The sequence below is a fragment of the Pezoporus occidentalis genome, unplaced genomic scaffold, assembly GCF_034315485.1.
Source record: "Pezoporus occidentalis ecotype Australia unplaced genomic scaffold, CSIRO_AGI_Poc_V1 ctg93, whole genome shotgun sequence".
NCBI lineage: Eukaryota > Metazoa > Chordata > Aves > Psittaciformes > Psittacidae > Pezoporus > Pezoporus occidentalis.
In genome coordinates this window covers 5,778,687-5,803,036 of record NW_026916294.1, presented here as the reverse complement: position 1 = coordinate 5,803,036, position 24,350 = coordinate 5,778,687, and the positions used below count along the sequence as shown (strand labels likewise).

At 39.7% G+C, this 24,350-nt stretch overlaps 1 protein-coding gene across 1 annotated transcript in view; it reads right to left on the bottom strand.

Annotated features, from left to right (window-relative positions):
• The window catches only part of MSH2 (mutS homolog 2), a 50,891-nt gene that overhangs the window by 6,696 nt on the left and 19,845 nt on the right, over positions 1–24,350 (bottom strand). The window contains exons 7-14 of the mRNA XM_062605990.1: positions 20,934–21,133; positions 15,722–15,831; positions 8,054–8,177; positions 7,473–7,623; positions 4,535–4,632; positions 2,396–2,641; positions 713–917; positions 75–322 (exon numbers count right to left, since the gene is read on the bottom strand). Coding sequence (XP_062461974.1) covers positions 75–322; positions 713–917; positions 2,396–2,641; positions 4,535–4,632; positions 7,473–7,623; positions 8,054–8,177; positions 15,722–15,831; positions 20,934–21,133 — 1,382 coding nt within the window. The remainder of the gene's footprint in view (positions 1–74; positions 323–712; positions 918–2,395; positions 2,642–4,534; positions 4,633–7,472; positions 7,624–8,053; positions 8,178–15,721; positions 15,832–20,933; positions 21,134–24,350) is intronic.

The following is a 24,350-nucleotide window of genomic DNA, read 5'->3' as shown; positions in this document are numbered from 1 at the left end:
TTCTCTTTTACATTAAGATATCTTCCTCTCTTAGGGTGAAATTAAGTTGCCCTGCTCACCATTTACAGTCTTACCTTCCTTGACACGATAAAGCATTGTCAGCGTGTTGTCACTGGTCAGAGCAGTAACATGTAGGTTATTTACTGTTGGCACTTCGTCAGCAAGAGCTGTCAGCTCATGAAAATGTGTAGCAAACATACAGAAAGCACAGATTTTGCTAGCAATGTATTCTGAAATAGCCCATGCTAAGCCAAAGCCATCATAGGTAGAAGTTCCTCTTCCCAGCTCATCAATGATTATCAGGGAGTTTTCAGATGCTGTCCTAGAAGCACAAGAGCATTTTATAACATTTGAGAACTGCATGAACTCTGGATATTGGAATACCACAAGTTATGCTGCAGAGACATAGCACAAAAGAGGCTAAAGAGCTTTTGTATTTACATAACAACATATGAATGAAGCACACACTGTCTCACAGGTCTTTCCAAACTCATTTCTTCGCCCCATTTAGACTTCAGCCTCCTGGTAGCAGCTCTATATGACCACTGAAATAAACAGAAGGCCACTTCAAGAACTTATGAGCCTGCTACAGATTACTTGAGATCCTCCACTAGAGATCCTACATAAAAGGAAATCTTAAATGCATCTTTCTTAGAGCACCTCCCTTCCCCATTAACCCCAACCAACAAAATCATGTAAGCACAGGTCTTACCTGAGGATTGAAGCAGTTTCTAACATTTCAGCCATGAAAGTAGACACGCCTTTCAGCTGGCTGTCTCCAGCTCCCACCCGAGCCAGGATACAGTCCACGATGGTGACCTCCGCAGAATCGCATGGTACAAAACACCCAATCTGGGTCATGAGGACAATCACCCCTGTCTGTCGGATGTAGGTTGATTTTCCCCCCATGTTCGGGCCTAAATAAGGAATTTTGCCAATGAATTTAAGCAACATCATCTTTTACAATTCAGCAGTTCCAAGCTCTAAATTAAAACAAAGGACATTTAAACTTATTACTCTCTGCCAGGAAGGAGAAGCAGACTTGTCTAACAGGTGCAACAAGTAGCTCCACTACTAATAATGCTTGCTTGCATGTCTTACTGAATGTTGCTTTTGTCAAAAGAAAAGTGAATAAAGAACATTAGGGGCCTTCATAAGTTTGGGGACTTTTCAGAAGTATAAGCAACCATTTAACACACATGCCCATACCTAAAACTAATAAGCTTGAAGTTGAAAGTCATCAGTAGTGCTGCTTAAGAGCATGAAAATAATCTGCTTTCACCTCAAACAACAATTACAATTGGTCTGTAAAAATGAAATAGCTTAATTACAGGTCGGGTACAAACTAATGGGCGATTTAAATTACAATCTAAAGTGTTTCTGAATCAGCAAAAGCAAATATTAATCAGCTAATTTTAACTGAAGTACAAATGAAATGAAAAGTATTTTCCAGAAAACTGATCATTAAATCCAACCTCGCACTTCTGCTGACCACAAAAACAAGCGTATTACCATGCATTTATTCAGATTTTTAGTTTTTCTTTTTGATTGTATGAGAAGTGTTCATTAATCATTCTCTAATTTCCAGTCTTTGCTACTCAGAAGGTATGTCAAGGGCATCTGAATGGGAATTAACATTCAATTAAATCTATAAACACTAAAAAATGTTTTCCTGTGTGGTAAAATTACCTTAATTACACCAGAGAATAGGGGAAAAAGGGTACAGTCATTAAAACATGTTTTGCATTTAAAACTGACTTAAATATGAAACAAAGAAAACCTTAACAAAGAGGCTGCTTAAAATCTTGCCTACAGAAGGTGTCTACGTGGCTACAGTACAATTAAGGCCTAGTGGAATTTTCCAAATCACTTAAGTAGGTTCAAGTTCGCCAGCTCCTGAGGTTGCCTATCTTGTGGAGTTACGTTCACTAAGGCAAAGAATACATATGTTAAGGAAGAACTAGTTTCTTATTTTCTACTGTTCTAGCAGCTTCTCTCTTCTTCCCAAATGACTGTCTAAATAAGCAATCACTTTCTCCAAACAGCGCACTGTAACAACAATCATAACAACTAATTCCATGATTACTAGTTTGGAAGATGAGAAATATGTCTGTATAGGTATAAACATAAAAGAATATCAGCTATCAAAGGAAATGTTTCACAAAAACGTTGTGGACAGCTTCTTAATATAACCAAACACAATAGCTTTCACTACCCTCCCTTATTTCCCAAGCTAAATCTTATACCTTATACTTGCTGGCTACTCACCCTTTGTGGATTGTTTTCACAGTTCTTTTGGATAGCTGGTTTGTTTGCTTGTCGTTGGATTGCTTTTTTTAAAGACATCATTATTGGAAATAACATAACAAATGAAAAAGAGAACAGAAACACGTACCAGTAATAATGTGGAACATCTGCTTGCCCTTCTCAAATGTAACATCATTGGGGATGAAGGCCACCTCATCTTGTACTTCAATGCAAGGATGCCTGGCACCTTTCAGCACAATCCTTCCTTGTCCCTTTTCCAGAATGACAGGACGGACATATGGCACCGGTGCTCCATTTGACACATGAGCAAAACTTACAATTGCATCTAGTTGGGCTATCACATCATTCATCATCTGTATTGGTTCTGCATAACCTGGTTTTGATTAGACACACCAATTGAACAGTTAGAATTTCTTTTGTTCCTGCCAACAGATATCTTAAAGCCTATATTGAGCTCGTAAAATTAATTCATTTGCATTAGAAGTCAATTTTGTTCAAGATAGCAGTCTTCTGGGAGAGTCTAAGATGTAACCCTGAAGTTTCCATGCTTTGACTACAAAGGGTACTTCTTCAGACTAAAAAAAGGAAGTGGTGAGGCTAAGCTGATTATTTTGCCTTAACACTAGACAACGAGAAATAGCTTATCTTAGTACAGGGGGGCAAATGCTCACATGAAAAGATGGCTGGAAATCCACCAAGTTTCCTTCCTCAATAATACACTGTATTTTGACGCTCATGCAAGCAAAGACAATAGAGAGACAGCATTGACAATTCACACACAGCAACCCTTCACACTGATGTGAATGATGGTATGGAGAGGTAAGACAGAGTGCCCATGAGACCAGACAACTGGTCTAGGTGGCCCAGCAGCCCCAGTATCAGTTCTTAAGTGCTGGTGTTTGTTTTTTTTCAGTGAAAGGGATGATGGACAGGAGTCTATATAGGTAAACCATCTAACAACTGCAAAGGGAATGCATGTGTCAGAAGAGGCAAGCAGTGACCTGCAGAAAGAGTCCTATTCTGTACAAAGTACATTTACTGTTCTAACACTGCCTCTTGAACCGGCTAGGTATAGGTCATTAAGAGGATCTGGACACTTTAATTCAAGAATTATAGACATAATCCAGTCTTTTCCATTAAATTAGCTTCACCTGGGGAAGAAAACTGATTTTTAAATACACGTACACATTTTTAAGTCTATGACTGCACAACACAGAAGCTTTAAACAGCAGCAAAAGACTTCATTAAACATACTAGGTATTTATAGATGATATAGTGAAGTTAATCCTGTTATATAATACCCAATTAGCTTTTTGCTTTCAACATAAATATACAAGCCTTAGCATGCCACATACAAAAAAACCCACTTAAAAATTAACAGGGTATTAAAAAAATAATCTAACAAGCTACTGATTTTGCAATATACTGGCAAATTCCTTAGCACGACAAGAGGCCAAAGCTTATGAAAACTTCCACTGCAGCTTAATAAACACTCAAATATATTAATACATCATCTTTTAAAAAGGTGGGTTTTTTAATCTTTAATACATCTCCCCTTAGTTTAATATCCATTAGTGCTTTCACTTTTCACTTCTCTCTTGGAAGAGATTTCAAATATCTAGATTTGTTCTGCTAAGATGTGTTCTGCTGGAACTAGTGCCTTTGGGAGAGGTGATATGTAAATCCTGGGAATCCTCCAGACCAAATTCCCCAATGTCTCTTCTCCTTTTGGTGAAGGATTATAAAGAATGTGTCCTGTAAGTAAGCCATTTTAGAGCAAAATATATGGAAATTAAATTAGGAAAACAATAATCTTTTGTTGTACCATATAAGCAATGACTACCTTGATCTTATACCGCATATCAGTGTTAGTTCTTCACCATACTTCAGGGACTTTGGGTCCCACTCCCTCAGTTCTCTATTGTCTTTCACCTCTTCTGCCTTCTACTCAGTCTACCATTTGGGTGGCAGTCAGGGTGGTAGGTGGAGGAGGATAGATGTGGCCTTCATGGGTATATTTTTATTCATTTTATGGGATTAGCATTTGCATACACCCTATCATGGCATATTTATAGCAACATCAGGAAATGGGCTGACCATAGAAGACAATGTATTTCAAACTTTCACCAACCGTCTAAAAGCCAAACCTCATTTTTCACACTAAGTCTTTGGGGAATGTTACAGTTCTCTATCAAGAGCCTACAGATTAACTGCAAGTCCTCTCAACATTCCAGACACTGATACACATCAACATTGATATATTCACCTGAAGCAATGTTAATGATTTCCTTAACAATTGCATCCTGAGCTTCTTCATACTCTTCTCTGTTCTTTATATATTCATCATTGATGGAGCTCAGTTTGCTGTGAACAAAACCACAATATTTAGAAGCTGTGACATTCTGTCTTCTCTGCTACAATGTCAAGCTTCTGGCTAGCTCATCTATGAGTCAATACCAGTTTTCCTCACCTTTTTAACAGCAAGGTTCAGTACCAGGAACACAAAGCAACTAATCTATGATTCATCCAACACCAGGGTATCAGTAAGTTTAATTCCATGTTGAAGATCACCCACAAGGGCAAACCAGCGATTTGAGCATCTCCAAACACATTATTCTGAAAAATCTTCTATCGGTTGCTTGTTACAGACATGCTATGTCATAAGGACTTGCTCTTAAGGCTGAATTTCTGGCCATTTTGCAACAAGATGTAGCCCATTATAGAACTGGCAGAGGAAAATTGCTGCTAAGCAACTGTGTAATTAGCCCAGAGTCCTACAACAGGTTTATCAGATCTGAAAGCACTGACTCCTTTCATTTAGTAAAACTCTCAGTGAACTACTGTCACTAAGAACAGGTTCTAGCCTTCAAAATAAGGTAAGCTGAAATCAAGAGACAGTTTTAATTCTCTCGAGTTCTTACCAAGCTCATCTTCAAACACAGTCAAGTAGTGGACCCACACTGTAAGCAGAAGACAGCCTCATGCTTACAGCTGCTTCTGCAGATGGTGCTAGAACTTAACTAAGCACAAAGATGTCACTTTTATTAATGGGCTTCTTCCCTACGGGAAAGTAACAGATGACACTTACAGCAGGAGTTCTAAGTACCACCTTCTCAGTTACAGAAAAACCTAACTTCATCATTATATTTAGATGCATATTTAGAACCATTAAAAAAAAAGCCGTTTTAAATTTCAGAGAGAATATCCTCTGAATAAATGTTAAATCAGAATGCAATTAAGGTTTACACTTTGTTCATTTAAATAAATTTGTGCTAAATTGCTAAACTGTTGGTGCTAAATACACCAACATATTGCTTGGTGTGAACCCATATGCTTGCCATACTTTTCAAAGCACAGGATTTATTACAATGACAGTGAGTGATTACCAGACACAGTCACTATTAGTGATAGCACTGGCTTGAAAACAGCCTTGCCTCATAGACAGTGCTCCTCATATATGTCTGTCAATCAATAATCTCTCTCTCGATAAACTCACTTCTCTAGTCACTTCACTAAGTCCAGCAGGAACTGTTATACCTTAAGCAACAGCAGCATGGTTTGTCTGAAATACCCTACAATATGGTAATCTCTGCTATCTTTACCGTTCCATATATAACACATGCAGGAGACTTAGAGTGACAAGGAGGAACTTGTCAGGAACTAAGTCCAATTAGAATGACAGGACTGAATGCACTCACAAATGCACTCTCGGCAAGGTTATGAACAATACCATGTTAAAGGGAGCTGTAAGCACACTGGAAGAAAGGGCTGCCATTCACAGGGATACATAGAGATTAGAAAAACAACTGGGAAAGTATTTCAGCACAGGCAAGTGCAAAGTCCTGCTCTTGTAATGAAGTAACTCCATGAAACATTACAAACTGGGGTCCCAAAGGCTATAAAACATCTATTCCCAAGAGTCGGAGGACCCTGTAGACAAGAAGGTGAACAGGAGCCATCAGTGTGCCCCTGAGGCAGGGAAGACTAAGCTTATGCTGGCTGCACTAGCAAAAGCGTAGCCAGCAAATAGAAGAAGTGATTCTTCCCCTTTATTCAGCATCATGAGACCACACCTGCAGTGCCATCCCCAGTTTTGTCTTCCCAGTGTCAGACGGACATCAAACCTGGAGCAAATAGCCACCACAAAATTTGGAGCTAATCTGAGAGAATCCAAAATCAGCCTGGAAAGGAGAGGCACCAGACTCTTCTTGGAGATGCACAGCAGAAGCATGAGATACTAAAATATCAAGCTTCTGCAAGGGAAGTTCTCATTAGAACTGATTAGAAAAGTTTTTACAAAGAGTGGTTCAGCACTGGAACTTGTGCCCCACCAGGCTGTGAAGGATGCTTGGACAATGAGCACCTGGGGAAGGCCTCCAGCTACCTCATCTAACTTTGAGATAGGATCCAATTTCCAAGGTGTTTCTGCTCCAAATGAGGGGCTAGACCAATTAACCTCAAAAGATCACCTTCAACCTAAGTTATTACCTGATTCTGCATATGCAACTGTCTGCCTTGTTTGCTCTGTGCAATTTCCTACCTTGTTTGCCCCATGTAAAAATAACAAACTAGAGAGAGGGACATCTAATGACCCTCTCAAGTAGCCCTTGCTCCTTCTAAAATGCTCTAGAAGAGCTAAAACTTCAACAGAGAATATAGATCTTTTGTTCAGACAAGGAGCCACTGAAACAGCATCAATGCAATTAGCCTGGAGAATGAAATTTTTAAGCAGCTTATCTAGGGAGCCACAGAAAGGCCAGTACATAGGTATACAAGAAATTACAGCGTGATTTGGAACAACAAAAAAAGGTAATTACTAACAAAATTTCTGCATGTCATATTTGGTGATAAACATAAATAGCTGTTTTTCTATTGCAGCTTGTGAAAGTGTCTGTATAAACACTCAGTGAATGCAATTATGCTACTAGCTGCAGCTAAAACAGAGAAATTAGCCCAAGTCAAAGGACCAAAAATAGCTAACAGTTGGCAAAGCAAATAGGGAATGAAGCTTTTAACAGAAACTGTATGATGCCTATTCCCTCGTGCCAGTCTTGCTCAATATACCAATCTGTGAGCTAATTCAAAAGGTGAAAATTCAGCCATTCAAGACTTAGGGAAACCAGTTTACTGGCACTGTTATAAAGGAAAGAACAGTTTTGTTTCTTTCACAACAGGCTTGAAAAACTACAGAGATTATTTCATACCTGTTAGTAAATTTCACACCATTCTTCTGTGTATCAACTATTTCATATTTCGAATTGTTACGGAGAACTTTTTCTTCCTTGCACGTTATTCGAAAGTGATGTCCAAACTGTGAATTTGTCTCCAGTTTGATGCTTTTGCCAGCTTCCAAACCTTTTAGATGAAAACAAAAAAGGAAAACTGTATTACCCAAAAACCCTGAACCCTGTACTATTTCTGCTCACCAATCCCCAGTTTGTATGAGTTTCAACGTATGTCCTCAAAAGGATGCAAAACAGAACTAGGCCTAACCAAGAGTTAGGCGAGTTCTACAAAATGAATTCTGCCAGCAGCTTGCAACATAAGGGATAATTTCTGAAATATCCTGGAATGCCATTCTTAAGGAAAAAAAAAAAATAAAAGACCAAATTTTAAACCAAAAATCACTTAGTTTTCAACAGATTCTACCACGACAAATAAAGTCACCCCACATTAATAATAATACAAACATCCCTTAACTCCTCTGTTCCAGTTTTCATTTCAGCACTTGATCTCAAAACATTTCACAGAAGAGGTAAAAATCAAAGGCAGTCTCATACCCTACCTAGTTCTTTCGCTGCACTTTTTAACAAGGACTGCATTTTTTCTTCCAGTTCATTCATCTTCTCTCTTAATTCTGTCAAATTAGGATCAAAAGAAGCCTTGACAAGAAATTCATGATTCTCCACCTTAGGGAGAAATAACAAAAAATATTTATGAACATAGGTAGTAAAAAACGAAATCACCTCCCTGATCATACATGGTGAAATGAATTTACTTTATCTTTTATTCTATTTATTTTATAAACAGAATTTTGTAACACAACGCTGTTTGTAGTTGAATCAGATAGCAATTATCATAAAACAAATATATATCTTACACTTGTCTTCTCAGGTAATATACTTTATAGAAGCTAAATACACCCTTTTAATCGATTCCTTTACTTCGAAATGGAGCTGTCCACATATTCATCCGCATACAAATAACTGAGCAGTAGGCAGGAAAGAAGAGAAGTCAGAGGAAATGACACTGTTATGCAGGCTGGACTTATGCAGCTAATCAAGAATGGGGTGTTTCAATGCAAGAAGTATTTGGAAACACAAGTTTCTGAAACAGTAATTCCTGTCCAAAACACACTCAAGAGATTACAGAAGGAACCTACATAACACCACCAAAAATTCCACCCAATTTCAACTCAGTTGAATTGAAAAGCATATACATTTCCTTCAAGCTAATCATTTTCAGAGCACAAATGAAGCAAGTTTCATCTTCTTCCTCTCCTTTCCCCAAGCTTCCACTGCCAGGTGTGTGCTCCTGATGACCTTACAGGTCTCGGGTTTAATTCACAGGCACAACTTACAACTGCTCAGTAAAAGAAACTCCATTTTTAATATACAAAGCTTTACAACCAACAAAATATTAGCACTGTTGTCCAACATGGAAACGAAGCACTGGCTTTCATATTAGTAATTTATTTATTCTAATTAAGTTTAAGAAACAAGCAAAACCCCCAAACACACACAACACTTACAGAGCTTCCCCTAAGCAGGAATCATCTGCAAAGTTGTACACAAAGCAACTACAAACACTTCGCAAAACACACTGAAAGGTGGTTTATGTACAATTTCACTTATACCCACAAGTATAAGTTAGCAAAAGAAGAAGAGGAAAGGGAGGTTCACACAATTCCGTTACTCCTTCCCAGACAGTAAAAGTATCTCACTAGAAAGCACTGAGTAAGAGGAACTGTAACTGCAAGAACCACCACATGAATCTTGTTCTACTAAGCACAAGAAGCACTTCAAATCTTAATGTGTCAGAACAAGTGTAAAAGCATTAGACTGAAGACTCCCAGGTTTGGCAGCAGCTTGGAACAAAGACCTGGGAATGCAATCTGGAAATGAAAGCCACAGGGCTTATACATTTCAGAATTTGGAACTGGGGGGACAAGTAAATGATCATATAAAGAAACTACACAGCTTAACTACATAGCTTACTGTATTTTTAAAGGATCGCTACTTTATTCTGAGAATTATCATCTCCCAACAGATAATTTATCTTCCACAGAAGCTGCATCATAGAAAACTGAACCACTGGTGCTTATTTCCTCTGTGCAATTACCAGCACTGCAAGGCATTACAATGTTTTAGTCCCAGTTGTGTTGTGTGCAAACATACTGAGGCAGCAAAGTTCTCCAGCTGCTTAAGCAGAGATGAGGACTCCACAAAATAAAGGATTATGAGATTTTAGAAGACCATCTTGAAACTTGGAAGTGTTAAAGGGGTATGAACAAATTCATTCCCTGCTACAGCCCCTGTTGATAGGCCTGCTTCTCCCATTCCCTTCATAATTCCGCTGAGAGAACAGCAATGAACACTTACGACAGGATACTTTTCTCTAAAGAGAAGAGATTCAGAACAGCCCTGCAGAGAAGGACTTGGTGGTGTTGGTCAATGAGAAAATGAACATGAGCAGGCAGTGTGCACTCGCAGCCCAGAAAGCCAACTCTATCCTAGACTGCATCAAAAGGAGCGTGACCAGCAGGTCGAAGGAGGTGATCCTGCCCCTCTACTCTGCTCTCGTAAGACCTCACCTGGAGTATTGTGTGCAGTTCTGGTGTCCTCAGCATAAAGAGGACATGGAACTGTTGGAACAAGTCCAGAGGAGGCCACGGGGATGATCAGGGGGCTGGAGCACCTCCCATGTGAAGACAGGCCGAGAAAGTTGGGGCCGTTCAGCCTGGAGAAGAGAAGGCTGCATGGAGACCTCATAGCAGCCTTCCAGTATCTGAAGGGGGCCTATAGGGATGCTGGAGAGGGACTCTTCATTGGGGACTGTAGTGATAGGACAAGGGGTAAAGGGTTAAAACTTAAACAGGAGAAGTTTAGATTGGATATAAGGAGGAAATTGTTTCCTGTTAGGGTGGTGAGGCACTGGAATGGGTTCCCCAGGGAAGTCATGAATGCTCCATCCCTGGCAGTGTTCAAGGCCAGGTTGGACAGAGCCTTAGGTGACATGGTTTAGTGTGAGGTGATCTTAAGGTCCTTTCCAACCCTAACTATTCTGTGATTCTATGATCCCATGATAGAGAAAAGATCATTTCTCGTTTGGTAGGGCAGATCCTGATCTGAAACAGGAGCTAGAAAGGCTGGGATGCAAACACCACACATGCCAGCCCTTGTTACAATTGGATTCATGAGACAACCAAGGCTGACAGCCAAGTGAAAGGTAACTTTTTTCGCATCTTCAAGTAATTATGTGAACCCTGAAACAGAAGGGTAGAAATGCCATAACCTCGGGAACAGGAAGGTAACATTCCCAAGGATCCATAACACTCTGGCAGGTCACCCACTCTGACTGTCAGTTCCAGCCTTCACCCATACAGCCACATCAGAAAGGCTAACCAGAACTGAAGCTATGCCTTGCACTTATGACCTTCTGGACCTCCTCACTGCAAGCCAGCTTTCACTTCACTTCCAGCAAAGATTCATATGTGGCTAAAGCTTATACATGTGCAAAAGAGCTGCATTACTGTCTCACCCTCTGCTCCATCCAGCAGTCATGGGGAATGGAGTAGTTTTCACGTGCTTGTTGCTAAGTCCATTACAGCTCCAATAGACCTGTGATGACAAATGAACCCAGAGGCTGCTAGTGTGCAAGAAATAAATCCTAAACTCCTGTGAAGTCTCAGGACAGGTGATTAAAATTACTTCAGCTTCCATTCACATTCACAGTCTGAGTTAGGGACTGCAGCAGTTCAAGAACCGTTTCGCAGCAAAGCAGGCACTGCAGCCCAGGGTAAGTGCGTGGTGGCTTTTCCAGGTGAAGACACCAAGTCTTCAGGACATCCAGCAGCCTATATCCCATTACCTCAACCTGAAAATCCATCTGACTACACTCAGAGTGAAAACCAAATGTGATGAAGTGAGTAGAAAACATAGAATCACAGAATCAATGAGGTTGGAAAAGACCTTTAAGATCATCAAGTCCAACCATTGCCCCAGCACTGCCAAGGCTACCACTAAACTGTGTCACTGAAGGGCTCATCTACATGGTTTGTGAACACTTCCATTGACAGTGATTCCACCACTACCCTGGGCAGCCTGTTCCAGTGCCCAACTGCCCTTTTGGGGATGAAATTTTTCCTAAAACATTTTAAAACTAAATTAAAAGTTCAGCTAAACTGCTAGGAATGTAAACTAACTGGTTTACTAAAAATATTAAAAACTTGTGCTACTAATTAATACCTAAAACCATCAGGCACCCACAACTATATTACCCTCTAACGTTCTTCTCAAGCTGCGCTCCTCCTACAGCAGTATCTCAGATCTAATTATGTAAGTCACTTAAAGCAAACTTTTCCTTTTCTCTTCTGCAGCCTTCAGTGAGAACACAGCCAACAACAATCTGTCAGGACAAGCATTAACAGGAATGTCGTATTTGAGTTCTTTGTGCTTTGTATCTAATCAATCTACCATCAATTATGGTACAGCAAGGCTAGACCTCACCAGAAAAATGGGAGGAAGTTATCAGTGAACCCAACTCATTCCCCTCTCATCTTCCCAAAATAATACCCCTTCGGCATAATCATATTTCAACAATATACAGAAGCACAAAGTATCGCTGAAACATCATAGAAGGCCACCAGATTGGTCAAGCAGGATTTCCCCTTAGTGAAGCCATGTTGGCTGTCACCAAGCACCTCGTTGTTTTTCATGTGCCTTAGCATGCCTTCCAGCAGAATCTGCTCCAAGATTTTGCCAGGCACAGAGGTGAGACTGACTGGTCTGTAGTTCCCCGGGTCATCCATTTGCCCCTTCTTCAAAATGGGGGTTATATTCCCCTTTTTCCAGTCATTGGGAACTTCACCTGACTGCCATGATTTTACAAATATGATGGACAGTGGCTTCGCAACTTCATTTGCCAGCTCCTTCAGGACCTGCAGATGGATCTCATCAGGACCCATTGACTTGTGTACATTCAGGTTCTTAAGATGGCCTAGGGTCTTGATTCTCACAGTCCCTGCATCTGCCTTCCAAAACTTGGGCGGTGTGGTTGGAGCATTTGCCAGTGAATACCGAGGCAAAAAAGCCATTGAGAATCTCACCCTTCTCCAAACCCAGGGCAGCCAGTTCTCCTGATAGCTTCTGGGGAGGGCCCACGTTGCCCCTAGTCTGTCTTTTATTCGCTACATACCTATAAAATCCCTTCCTGCTATCCTTAACATCCCTAGCCACGTTTATTTCTAACTGTGCCTTAGCTTTCCTAACCTGGTCCCTAGCTTCCCAGACAACATCCCTGCATTCTTCCCAGGTTCACCTGTGCTCACATCCACCTTTCATAAGCTTCTTTCCCCCTCTGAGTTTCCTCAGCAGCTCCTTATCCACCCAAGGAGGTCTCCTGGCCCTCCTGCTGCCCTTCCTTCTGGTTGGGATGCAACACTCCTGAGCTTGTAGCAGGTGATCCTTGAATATCAACCAACAGTCTTGGGCCCCCTGCCCTCTAGGGCTGTATCCCATGGAACCTTCCTAAGCAGGCTCCTGAAGAGGCCAAAGTCTGCTCTTTTGAAGTCCAGGGCAGTGAGCTTGCTGCACGCTCTTCTCAGTGTCCTGAGGATCTCAAATTCGAGCCTCTCATGATCGCTGCATCCAAGGCTGCATCACATTTCCAACGAGCCCTTCCCTGTTGGTGAGCACGAGGTCAAGCATGGCACCTCTCCTTGTCGGCTCCTCTATTACTTGCAGAAGGAAGTTGTCTTCTACACAGTCGGGGAACCTCCTGGATTGCTTGCGCCAGGCCGTACCATCCTTCCAACAGATGTCAGGGTGGTTGAAGTCACCCATGAGAACAAGGGCCTGTGAGCGTGAGTCTGTTCCTATCTGTCTATGGAGAGCTTCATCCTCAGGTTCTCCTTGATCATGCGGTCTGTAACAGGTCCCCACAGTAATGTCCCCCATAGCTATATTCCCTTTAACCCTGACCCACAAACTGTCTATTGACTGCTCACCTCTCCACAGACACAGTTCCATACTCTCCAGCCTATCCCTAACATAAATAGCAACTCCTACTCCCCATCTGCTGGGCCTGTCTTTTCTAAAGAGCCTGTAACCTTCCATTCCAACATTCCAGTCATTGTATTTAAATATTTAAATATCTAATGTGGTAAGCAGCAGACCAGCATTAACACCACTTTAATACCCATGTATGTTTACTTACATGAAATAAGACCCAAGTGAGTCACATTTCCAAGGGGTGCTCAAAGGAATGAGGTGACAGCAAATAATTTGCAGACTTTGGAACTATATGGATTTGATCTTAAAGGTCTTTTCCAACCTAGTCAATCCTACAATTCTATGCTGAGCTAGCTAATGTGAAAAACCAAGTCCTTCTGTAGAGCTGTGCTCAATACTCAAACCAAAATACTATGTACCAAAAGCATTAACGAAGTTGCCCTGACTTGAGGAGGAGTTGGGGTAGATGGTTTCTGAAAGGAACCTTACAATTCTGTGAAAAGACAGGAGAGGAAGTGACAGTTTCTCAACTTCTATTACAGCTAGGTAAATGAATAACCACATCCCACACTTTTTGAACTTAGATGTTTCTTTTTTATATCGGAATGGATTATTGACATAATTTAGTTGCTATAACAACCTGTCTTCCAATCACACTCAGAATGGAGCTGGGTATTTTGTTTGTACTCCCTAAAAACCCAAGAGGAATTTCAAGTCAATGTTAAAAACCTTAACATTCATATGGACAAGGTGTATTTCTTCCGGTAAAACCAGCACTGGCTTATCTATAAGCATCTTCCGGTATCTTGAAGGGGAAAACAAAAAACAAAACCAAATCTGACACACTGGATTCTATGGGCCCTGATTAAAAATAACTCACTTGTTATTTTGTTTAGAAGGACAACAAAACAAGCTGAAGAGAGATTTGAAGAGCTGGACTATAAAGGGTGAAGGCTTAGAACAGCTGTTAGCTTTAAAGAAAACAGAGTCCCAGGGCACACAAACTGCATCAACAGATGGTCTGTAACTAGTACAAAGCTATAAATTTCTTCATTAGCATATATCACAAATTACAGCAACGTGTCAATCAAACAGTCTGTCCTTAAACCATGAAACGCAACTGATGAATGCATGCACAATACAAAGAGGTAAAATGTGGTGCATCTGCCTTTGCAGAAAAACACACACGTTCAAAGTCTTAAAGCCACTGCAGTTTTCAGAAGTTCAACACTGCCCTCACTGCCATGCCTGACACATGGTTAGGCAGTTCTCGTATTTCTAGTCAGCCGAAATTGACACAACAACCCTAAAAGTCTCCCACAATTTCCAAAATGATCGATTTTGGAGTATTTCTAACCAAGCATGTACATTTCAAAACGAGTCTCACCAGTTCTGTAACAAATATATAATGGGACAAAATTACGGACAAAACTCACTAAATAACTTGTTTCACCCAGTTAATCAATGGTTCCTCGTTTTGCCTGTGTCCTAAGTGTTCAGCATTAAACAATAACAAAGCATTTATACTCATCCCTTCTCCTTTCCGCTGCAGATTCAAGGAACAAGAATGTTCCTTCCAGTTTTCTTTGGCCAATTTTTCTGCTGAAAAAATGCCAGCTTTCCCTTGCAAGCATAGTCCTATCACCAGTAATATTTCATAAGCAAGTGTAGCTGCAAAGCTAAGATAATTGCAGCAGCTTTCTCTCTAATGAGAAATGTCTTTACACTAGAAAGTGAAGTCTTTATACCTAAGTCAGTCATTTTTCAGAGAGGCAGTCCATTAGTAATGAAGACTTAACCCCACGCAAAATAGAACCAAGTCTAATGAACTTTATAGAAGCAGAGAAATATATAATAAACATTCTGGTTATATTCCAGATTTGAGACACACCACAGTAACTTTGAAAATATGAAAAGCAGAAAAGTACCAAAATAACTTCTCCAGTTGTAATACTGATGAGGTTTTACAAAACAGATTCAGGTCCACAGCATCCATGTACCTGCAGCATTTTTATACTGGATAGATAATTTCAGACAGTGGGTGGATATCCTCTTGATATTCAACTGCTATACTAATAAATCTTCATATATTCCACAGCTAAGCTACCACTAACTACTTAATATAGATGATCAATTAAATTTAGAGTGTGTAGAGCAGATGGCAAAGTTCAATAAGAAACTTTAATTGCTAAGTAAACCCCCTCCCACACACCAGCCCATACCTTATCCATGTCCAATGTTGTTTCTATCATCTCCAGAAACTTTGAGAAGTCAGAGTAGATATCATTAAGAGGTGTTATAAACACTGCCGACAACAACATCTGGTGAGCTCCTGTTAAGAACAAACACAAAAAAATCATCACTCACAAAACCCCCTAACTTTACCAGAATTCACTTATCCAGGATGAGCAGCACAACTACATAGCTGGTTATTTTTTAAGAGTGGCTATGATTATTTCACTGACACGCACATATCTTTTCCCAGAACTGGCATCATTTATATTCTGATTAAGCTTTTACCTATTCTGTCATCTTTGTTCACATCTGGTGGCATTAATTCCCTTCTACTATGAGTAAAACTAAAGACAAACAATAGTTTGAAAGCAAACCTGATGTCTGAACATTACCCATCTTGCACGTAACACAGAGAAATGGCTTTAGCAAAAATCATATTCTACACCAAACAATTTTAAAAATACAAAGTGCAAGTTTCATCATCCACACTCATGAGTTTTTCATTTTTCTTACTTCAAAATTACCAAAAATTGGAACCATTTGGTAGGTTAAAATACGGACATAAACAGAAATTGAGGTGTGCGGGTTTTGGTTTTGCTTTCCCTAAAAAAGCCAAACATCTGCTCTAACCAGATCTTTACAGTCACTGATCTTTCCACTAAACAGGAAATCATCAACATTAACTTAGTCTTTTCCAATGTATTTTGTTAGCACAGATACCCTGTAGCACCAAGTATAACCGCGAACTGCATCTTCCCTTTGATGTAGCATGCATTTTCCTTAACGCAGCACACACAGATAATGCTGATTTTATCAAGAAAGTCTTCAGGCCTAAAAATAAGTACCTATCCAGCAGCCTGGTGTGAAAACACTGCCAGTAAACAAATGTTCACACCTTTGCAGCCACTTCAAGTTATGATTTAATCACAGAAAAGTTAGCATTATTGACTCCAAGACTTCCACAAAATGCCTCAAAAAGTACCCAATACTACAAGCTTCTAGTCACTGGATTAGGTACAGAATTATGGTATTTGCTTCTGATGTTTACAGGCAATGCTTTGCACATTAACGGAGAAACACAGGACTAATCTCTGGCTATTCCAGAGCCTCCCAATTTCTTACCAGACTAAAGAAAAGGTCCTACTCTTCCCTAAGAAGAATGTCTGTACAAACTCGTAAGTCACACAATGAGGACACGATTACCCAACGGAATCTCTGTTCTCTCTCAGCACTGTAACTCAAGTAAAAAGTAAAAGGTTGCTTTGTTTCTTTCTCCTCCTGTGCCTTTTTGCTTCCTCACTCCCTCAGGCTTTTAAAGTTCTTAACAGGTTAGTGTCTATTAATGGAGGTAAAAATTGTATATTGTTGAGAGATTACTGAACTTGTAAAAACTGGAGTCTTCTGCTGACTAAAAGTCTTCAAACTAAGAGATATCTGCAATAAAGATCTTGCCTTTTATTTCAAATCACTTGCTTGGTCTTCTTTTTTTTTTAACCCCTCCTATAGCGAGACCCATCTGAACCAACCTAGAAAATAAAAGCAGGCAGTAAAGCAGAGCCTGAAGAACAAAAAGAGGTTTCATGTCCGTTCTTCAGAGCATGTTTCCAGTACACCAGCTGAGAGAATGCCTGGCAATTAAATAATCTTCAGTAATCTTGAATTAATGAAAAATGAATGTGCTTGAACCTGAAGTAGCAATTACTCCTTCCAATAAAAGAAACTGTAAGTAGGGGAGTTTCATACCATTTCATTATTGAACAAGTACATCTCCAAACACCATAGGAAGATGTCACATTCAAAAATTAGAAAACATTAATTTATTAAGTAAATAAAATACTAACGTATTTATACATGTCTAGAATATGGTTCAAACTAATACATTGCAAAACAGATTTATATTTTCAATCCAACTTCATGTTCAGTATCCAAGGAAGTAAAATCGTGGAGTCAGTGAGTACTAAGGATTTGTAGAAGTTGTGTGTGGATGTTTTTCTTAAAAGCATAATACTTGCCATTAAGAGATTAGGAGCAGTAATTGAAGTCATTGAAAAAATTAAACTCTCACTTGGATTGCACCTGCATTTATAAACTCATACAAAAGATGTATGATAAAAACAAACAACATTTTTGCACCTACTCAACGTTATTAGCATGAGGTAACCACTGAGAGAACTACGTACAGTCAAAAGCAGGGATACATACTGATCACAAAACCTATCTGATCCCATGTAGTTTTTAAATTAAACCATAAATTACTTAAGTACAGATAAGTATTTATTTATATGAATTAAAGACTTTTCTAGTAATATAGTTTGAAACATTGTATAGAAATTTAAAATGAAGCACTAAACCTCAAAACTTGAAATGTTTATATAGTTAGTTTGGCATCAAACAGAACTATGACAACTGACACTATTCTATCAAGGAAAAAACAGACAAATCTCGACAACTGAAGGCACTTGAACTAGAAATTTTGATGGTACAAAAGGTCTTAGGAAAAATAATGAGGAAAGAACAAGGAGCAAAATGAAAACTGGGATAAAATATAGTACAGATTTACTAAAGGCAGGCCATACCTACATAGTACAACATCTGTCTGAGGTAAGTGACTGCCTAAAACACAGGGAAATCTGTAGACCTAATCTGGGTTCTTCTAAGGGATTCAGTATGGTGTCACATGGGATGGTAAGCTGCAAGATTCGTGATTAATACAATGATCAGAAAGCAGATAAAGAGGACATCAACGACTTGCAAAAGATGAGCTGGAAGGACACCAGCAACACACTTCCTCCAGGGCTTATACCAGCATTTATCTTTTTAAAATGTCTGAATCAATAATATTAATGCACAAAAGGCTGTTTCTTATAAAATTCACTAATATATACAATGTAGAAGGCATCAGCAGATGAAATTGGGAAAAATAAATCAGGAACACAACTGATCAACCTTGAAAACTGGGCTAACAGAAATTAAGTTTCATTTAACAGTGAGATGACACACTGACAAATAAACAAATTTCCACTATAAGCAGGGGAATAAATCAGCAGGAAATGTCAAAGAATGTGAAACAGCCAAGTTCAATCACAACATGGTTACAACACACCAGTGTCAAGGAAAGACCTGTACTGGAACATGCAATACAAGGCATTTCCAAAAGCAGTAAGGGGATATTCAAGCCACTGTATACCATATGGTAAAAAAAAAAACACCTGGAATCCATCTTACAATTTCCACATCTTGCATATTAACAGGCTTAAAACAGTGTCCTTCTGAGGTGGAAAGGAAGATGCTTCAGCAGCTTCTTGAAGATATACATCTTTTAAGTACCTAGATTTTACATCCCAGCAGTCTGAGTAATGAACAACTGCTCCCTCTTTCCAGCAATAGCAAAATGATTTGATGACTCAGAGTCCTTTCCTGTCTTATACAGGTTTCTGAAGTCTAAAAAATAAAAACATCATCTTCACTCACTGCCCCTCTCCTCAGCTTTCCTCATCTGTTAAAACAAGTATTTCAACAAAGCAATGCCTCAATACTGAGGGAAAGGCAATCACTGCTGATCACTTCATGGTGTAGTTGCTCTATTTCCTCACAGCCATTCACGAGAAAACGTTCTGAAACTGGCAGACACTCGGTTGCAAAAAACCTTTCTGCCTTTCCATCTCTTGATGAGTAAGAATATTTGAGTCCAAAATAGGAAAACGAGCACATCCGGTCTGAATCAGCCATGTACACTCAGAATTACCAGACCAGTGTTGTACTTTAAACAAGGGCATGCAAGTACAGAGAAAAAAGAAAAATAACACATTTCACGATTTCAAATTATCTTAGCTATACGGCTGATGAACGCCCTACTGAAGCCAACTGACTCACGTGGAAAACAGCAAGAATCTCTTGCAGCCTATTAGTTTTTCCATATGGTCATCTCAGCAGTTTGGCTTACACAGCTTGCTCCTCAAAACTTCTAAAAATGGAATTGTTTTCCTACCCCAGTATTATGACAGAGAAACGTCTGTCAATTCAAATGAGAACTAATAGGAAGAGTAAAGATAAAGTGAGCATTTTGCATTAATGCCTCAGTTTAAGACAGAAATCCAAGAGCTCCATGCCAAGGCAAAAGACAAGCAGAGTCTGTTTAGAAAAGCCAAGGGACAGGACTGAGGCAGCTGAAGCATGGCACAGGTCTTCACAAAAACATAAAATAAAATAAAGATTGTATCTGTCAGTTCTTCCCAGCTTTAGATCTTAACTGCTTTTGGAAATAACACAGCCAGCAATCACAAATTAATTCACCTTCAGATCAATACTTTAGAAAACAAGTCTCATTACTTGAAGTCATAAAACTGTAGTACAGAAAAGCAGATAGACAGATATACACACACACACACATATACATATATACACACAGGAAATAAATTTCTGTAACCATACCATTTCACAGTATTTCTCTTTAAAGCTTTGGCGTTTGCCTTATGTAGAGAGATTTTCAAACTAAATAATGGGCTTCTACAAAAATATGCTTTCTACCAGGCTAGGATTGCTACTGCTGCACTGAATCAACCCCCTTGTTAGGCTGAACAATCTTATTCTGCATTTTCTCAATAACACCTAGAGAAAAGGAATAGCAACCTTTGTATTTTCTAGACCTGCTTGTTATAGCCTTGTGTTTCCTAGTAATGAAGATCAGAAGAAACCTTGCCGCATTACTCTTCTCAAATACAGAAGCATGACAAGTTAAAAAACAAACCAAACCCAAACCAAAGTCATTCAAATTATACCAATAATGTTTAAACTGGGGATTTTTTTTTGTTTAATTACAACCAAAAGTGCATAGTGTTTGCAAAAGGAACAGAACCCTATTGTATGAAGGATATCTTATTTCTATGATCATAATTCACAAACAATTGGTCAAGAATTCTTAGAGAGAAGTCGAGATCAAAGATTACCAGACCGTCATCCACCAGTTTAAGTACTTCAGCTACACACTAACTAGAATGCTTTTTCATGTAAAGATTTGGCTATGTTTAAGTATCTGATTGACATATCAGAATTCCAACTTGTTTCAAATCCAAATGTCTTTAATGTTTATTCCTGCAACAGAAGTACATAGGAAAAAAGGAATCTTTGGAAATCTACACACTACTTCATTGCATCGTGAGTGTATTATAAAACGCTGAAAACAGACAGGGGTAGCATTACCTTCATGTTTTTCTAGTGCTTGTACAACATTGGGCAGTTGATTAATAGCCTGGTACATTCGGTAACAGTCCTGTAAGTTTGCTGCTTGTCTCTGAAATTTCTTTGCCAGCCGGTTAAGATCTGGGAAGCGACGCAAGAGCTCTTCTTGAAGGCGCTGGCGTAGTTCTGGATCCACCACAAAAGCTTCAACCAAATTCAACCTGAATAAGAAGTCAGTAACAATGATTAGCATGGAATGGTCTATAATTCTTTTATGTCACTATGAAAACATTTATCTGGCAGTTTCATCTATCCTTTCTCCGTGGCTATATCCTGATAAATTTTCCTGATAAAAACCCAAATGAAACTAGGACAACACATGAGCTGAAAAAGCAAGGACATTTAGCCTCTATCATGCTTCTGTATTTTTTAACAGCTGAGGTATCTAATGAACAGCACTGGAGTGAAACCATTTCAAGCACAAACATCTCTTCTGTAGTATGTTGAAGACCAGAATCTACTTTGAGATTAATCCTTTCCTTGTACCTAAAAACAGTCATCCAGTAGTCTGTGAAAGAACACATATTAAGCAGGAAAACCCCATACTGTAGGAAAAAACTCCTCTCTTGGCAGAGCTTAGCTGCCTGTGGTCAAGGCCAACATTGACACTTTGCAGCTGTGCAACCCCGGAATACAGAATCGGAATCCTTGAGGATGGAAGGCACCTCTGGACATGGACTACTCCAACCCCTTTGCTCAAAGTAGGGTCAGCCAGGGCCAGCTGCCCAGGATGGTATCCAGTCTCATTTTGGATATCTCCAAGGATGGCTCCACTATCAGCCCCTGAGGTACACCATCAGTGACAGGCCCCCAGCTGGACTTGATGCCCCTGATCACAACCCTTTGAGCCTGGCAGCTCAGATGGTTTCAGTCCACCTTCTTGAGGACTGGAAGAAAGCAAATGTCTCTCCTGTCTTCAGAAGCCTTCTCCAACGATCATGGCCTTTCTAAGACAATCAAGATTGACCGCACAATGACTTTGGACAGCTTTCTCAGCACTCATGGGTGTATTCCTTGGGTCCCACAGACTTGCATGTATCCAATTCATTTAAATGTTTGATAACCTGATCCTCCTCTAATGAGGTAGTGTCATGTTTGCTCAAGACTTTGCCACTGGTTTCAGGTGCTTGGGATTCCTGAAGGCAAATCTTACCATTAAAGACCACTATGAAGAGTTGTGTAAGAAAGAGGCGCGAGAAGCCCTGTCTGGGGCCTCCTCACCTTCACTCAAGAGCTGCATTCAAACTGAGGCACTTGTCCTCAGGTTCTCATGTGAGCTATGCTGCAGCCATTCCTGTGCCTGGCCATGCACCCCACTGATCCAGACCAAGACCTGTTGGCTTGACTTCCTTGCTCCATCTCAGACAATCACTATAGATTTGCCTGGAGACCCAAACTCATGGCCAAAGTATACCCTGTTTGCTTCATACAGATATTGGGGGACTGCATCCTTATCAGTAAGGGTACTGCCTCTGCCTACCTTGCTGTAATTGTTGACTCCCAGCTTGCCTTCTTAAGCCTGCCCTAGCTGATGCTCCCTGACATTTTGGGTTTAGGGTTTAAACAGTGAAATAAATATTCTTTAAGTGCTGAAAGCAAACATAAATCTCAGTAAGAAGTGACAGAGCATTAAATTATATTTTCCCTACTAGAATGTAAGTGAACTTCCCCACATTTCTGCTTTTTTGCATCAGTTAACATTGCCATCTTTACTTACTTTGCATTTGCAGTTAAATAAAGTCAGATATTGTTCAGTCTGGAATGCCAGAGAAGTCTGTTCCTTGGTCACTCTTTAGGAATATGAAGGAAGAACTCTGTCCCCTTCAGATGTGATATATACTGTGCTGATTTCTGGTTAATCACATTAACATGCTATCTATCAATATCTTAGCTTCAGCGAGGAAGTTAATTTCATTTAGAGACATGCAAGCTCTCACCACGTTATTCTACTGTTACACTTACTGGCAGAAAAAAGCATCAGTTTCAGTAACAAGAACATTTGCATTAACAAACTGCATTGGAAATGACTTCTTTTTTTGTCATTTTGAAAGCAGCAATATCTACATTACACCATGCAGTGCTCTGCAGAGCACTCTAGCCACTGGAAACAGGACAGACGTTAACATGGTACACTGCCTCAGCTAATTAGTACAGAAAGTCACTCTAGAAACAAAGATTTTATCTAAGGTAACACAATAGAGATAGATCTCTGGTCAGGCAGCAGTACATTTTGGTATATGAAAAATTCAAAGGAATGTCCTGTTGCAGCAAGTGTTCTACCCACAGCACTCCAGTGAACCTCCTATATTATTCTGAACAGAATCAATGAAAAAGACAAGAGAAGAATCATAGAACAGTCTGGGTTGGAAGGGACGTTAAAGCACATCTAGCTCCAACCCCTTGACTTGGGCAGGGACACCTTCCACTAGACCAGGTTGCTCAAAGCCCCATCCAACCTGGCCTTGAACACTGCCAGGGATGGAGCAACCCACCTCTGTACTTATCCATTCAACTATTGCATTAACAAGTAAGTTTAAAGATTGGACATTACTGACCCATAATGGTGCTTTATTTCCAAGAAGTTTAGGCAACATGGGGAAACTCTAAAGGATAAAGTTTCAGCATGCATACATACAGAGCTTGCGAGAAGTAGACAAGAACATACTTCAGATACCTACTGCAAGAACACAGAACAAGGTTTGTACAAGAAATCTATGTGAAAGCTTTGTAAGATACAGGCAGATTATGTTTATTCTTTCTATACACACTGCTTTATATTTATTAAAAACCAAACTATCCTTGTTCTATCAAATCAATCAGCCTGTTTGGGTTTTCATTAGAAGCTTGGTCCTCAGTAGTGTCACCTACAAGCCAGCTACTACCCTGATTACCTTAGAATATCTCAAGTGCAGCATCTGAACTCTTGAGCTTACCTTTGCCAACTGTTTTTTTCTTTTGCTTGTGCCTTTTACACAAAAGACTCTTCACTTTCATCCCACGACTTCGTCAGCTTGTTCAACAGCCTCTTGGATAAGAACTTGTCAAAGGCCTTTTGAAAGCTCTAATTTATTCTTATTTTCACCCCCTCCTTTGTCCACAACAATGACAAGTTCAAAGACTTCTCAGATCAGCATGATACACTTTTTCTCTGTCACAACCATGCTAATTAGACTAACATCTCATGACCTCCCTAGTACTGTTCTATCTTCCCACCCCCATCTTTGCCAACCATGAATGTTAGTCTGACAGGTTTGTTTCATGCCACATTTCACGTAATTTGCTCTGTAAGAATACATATAAGGTTGCTGAATAGGAAGGGCTACGTTAAGATAATGCAACTGTAAGCCATGCCGAATGCTCACAAGAAATAATGGAATC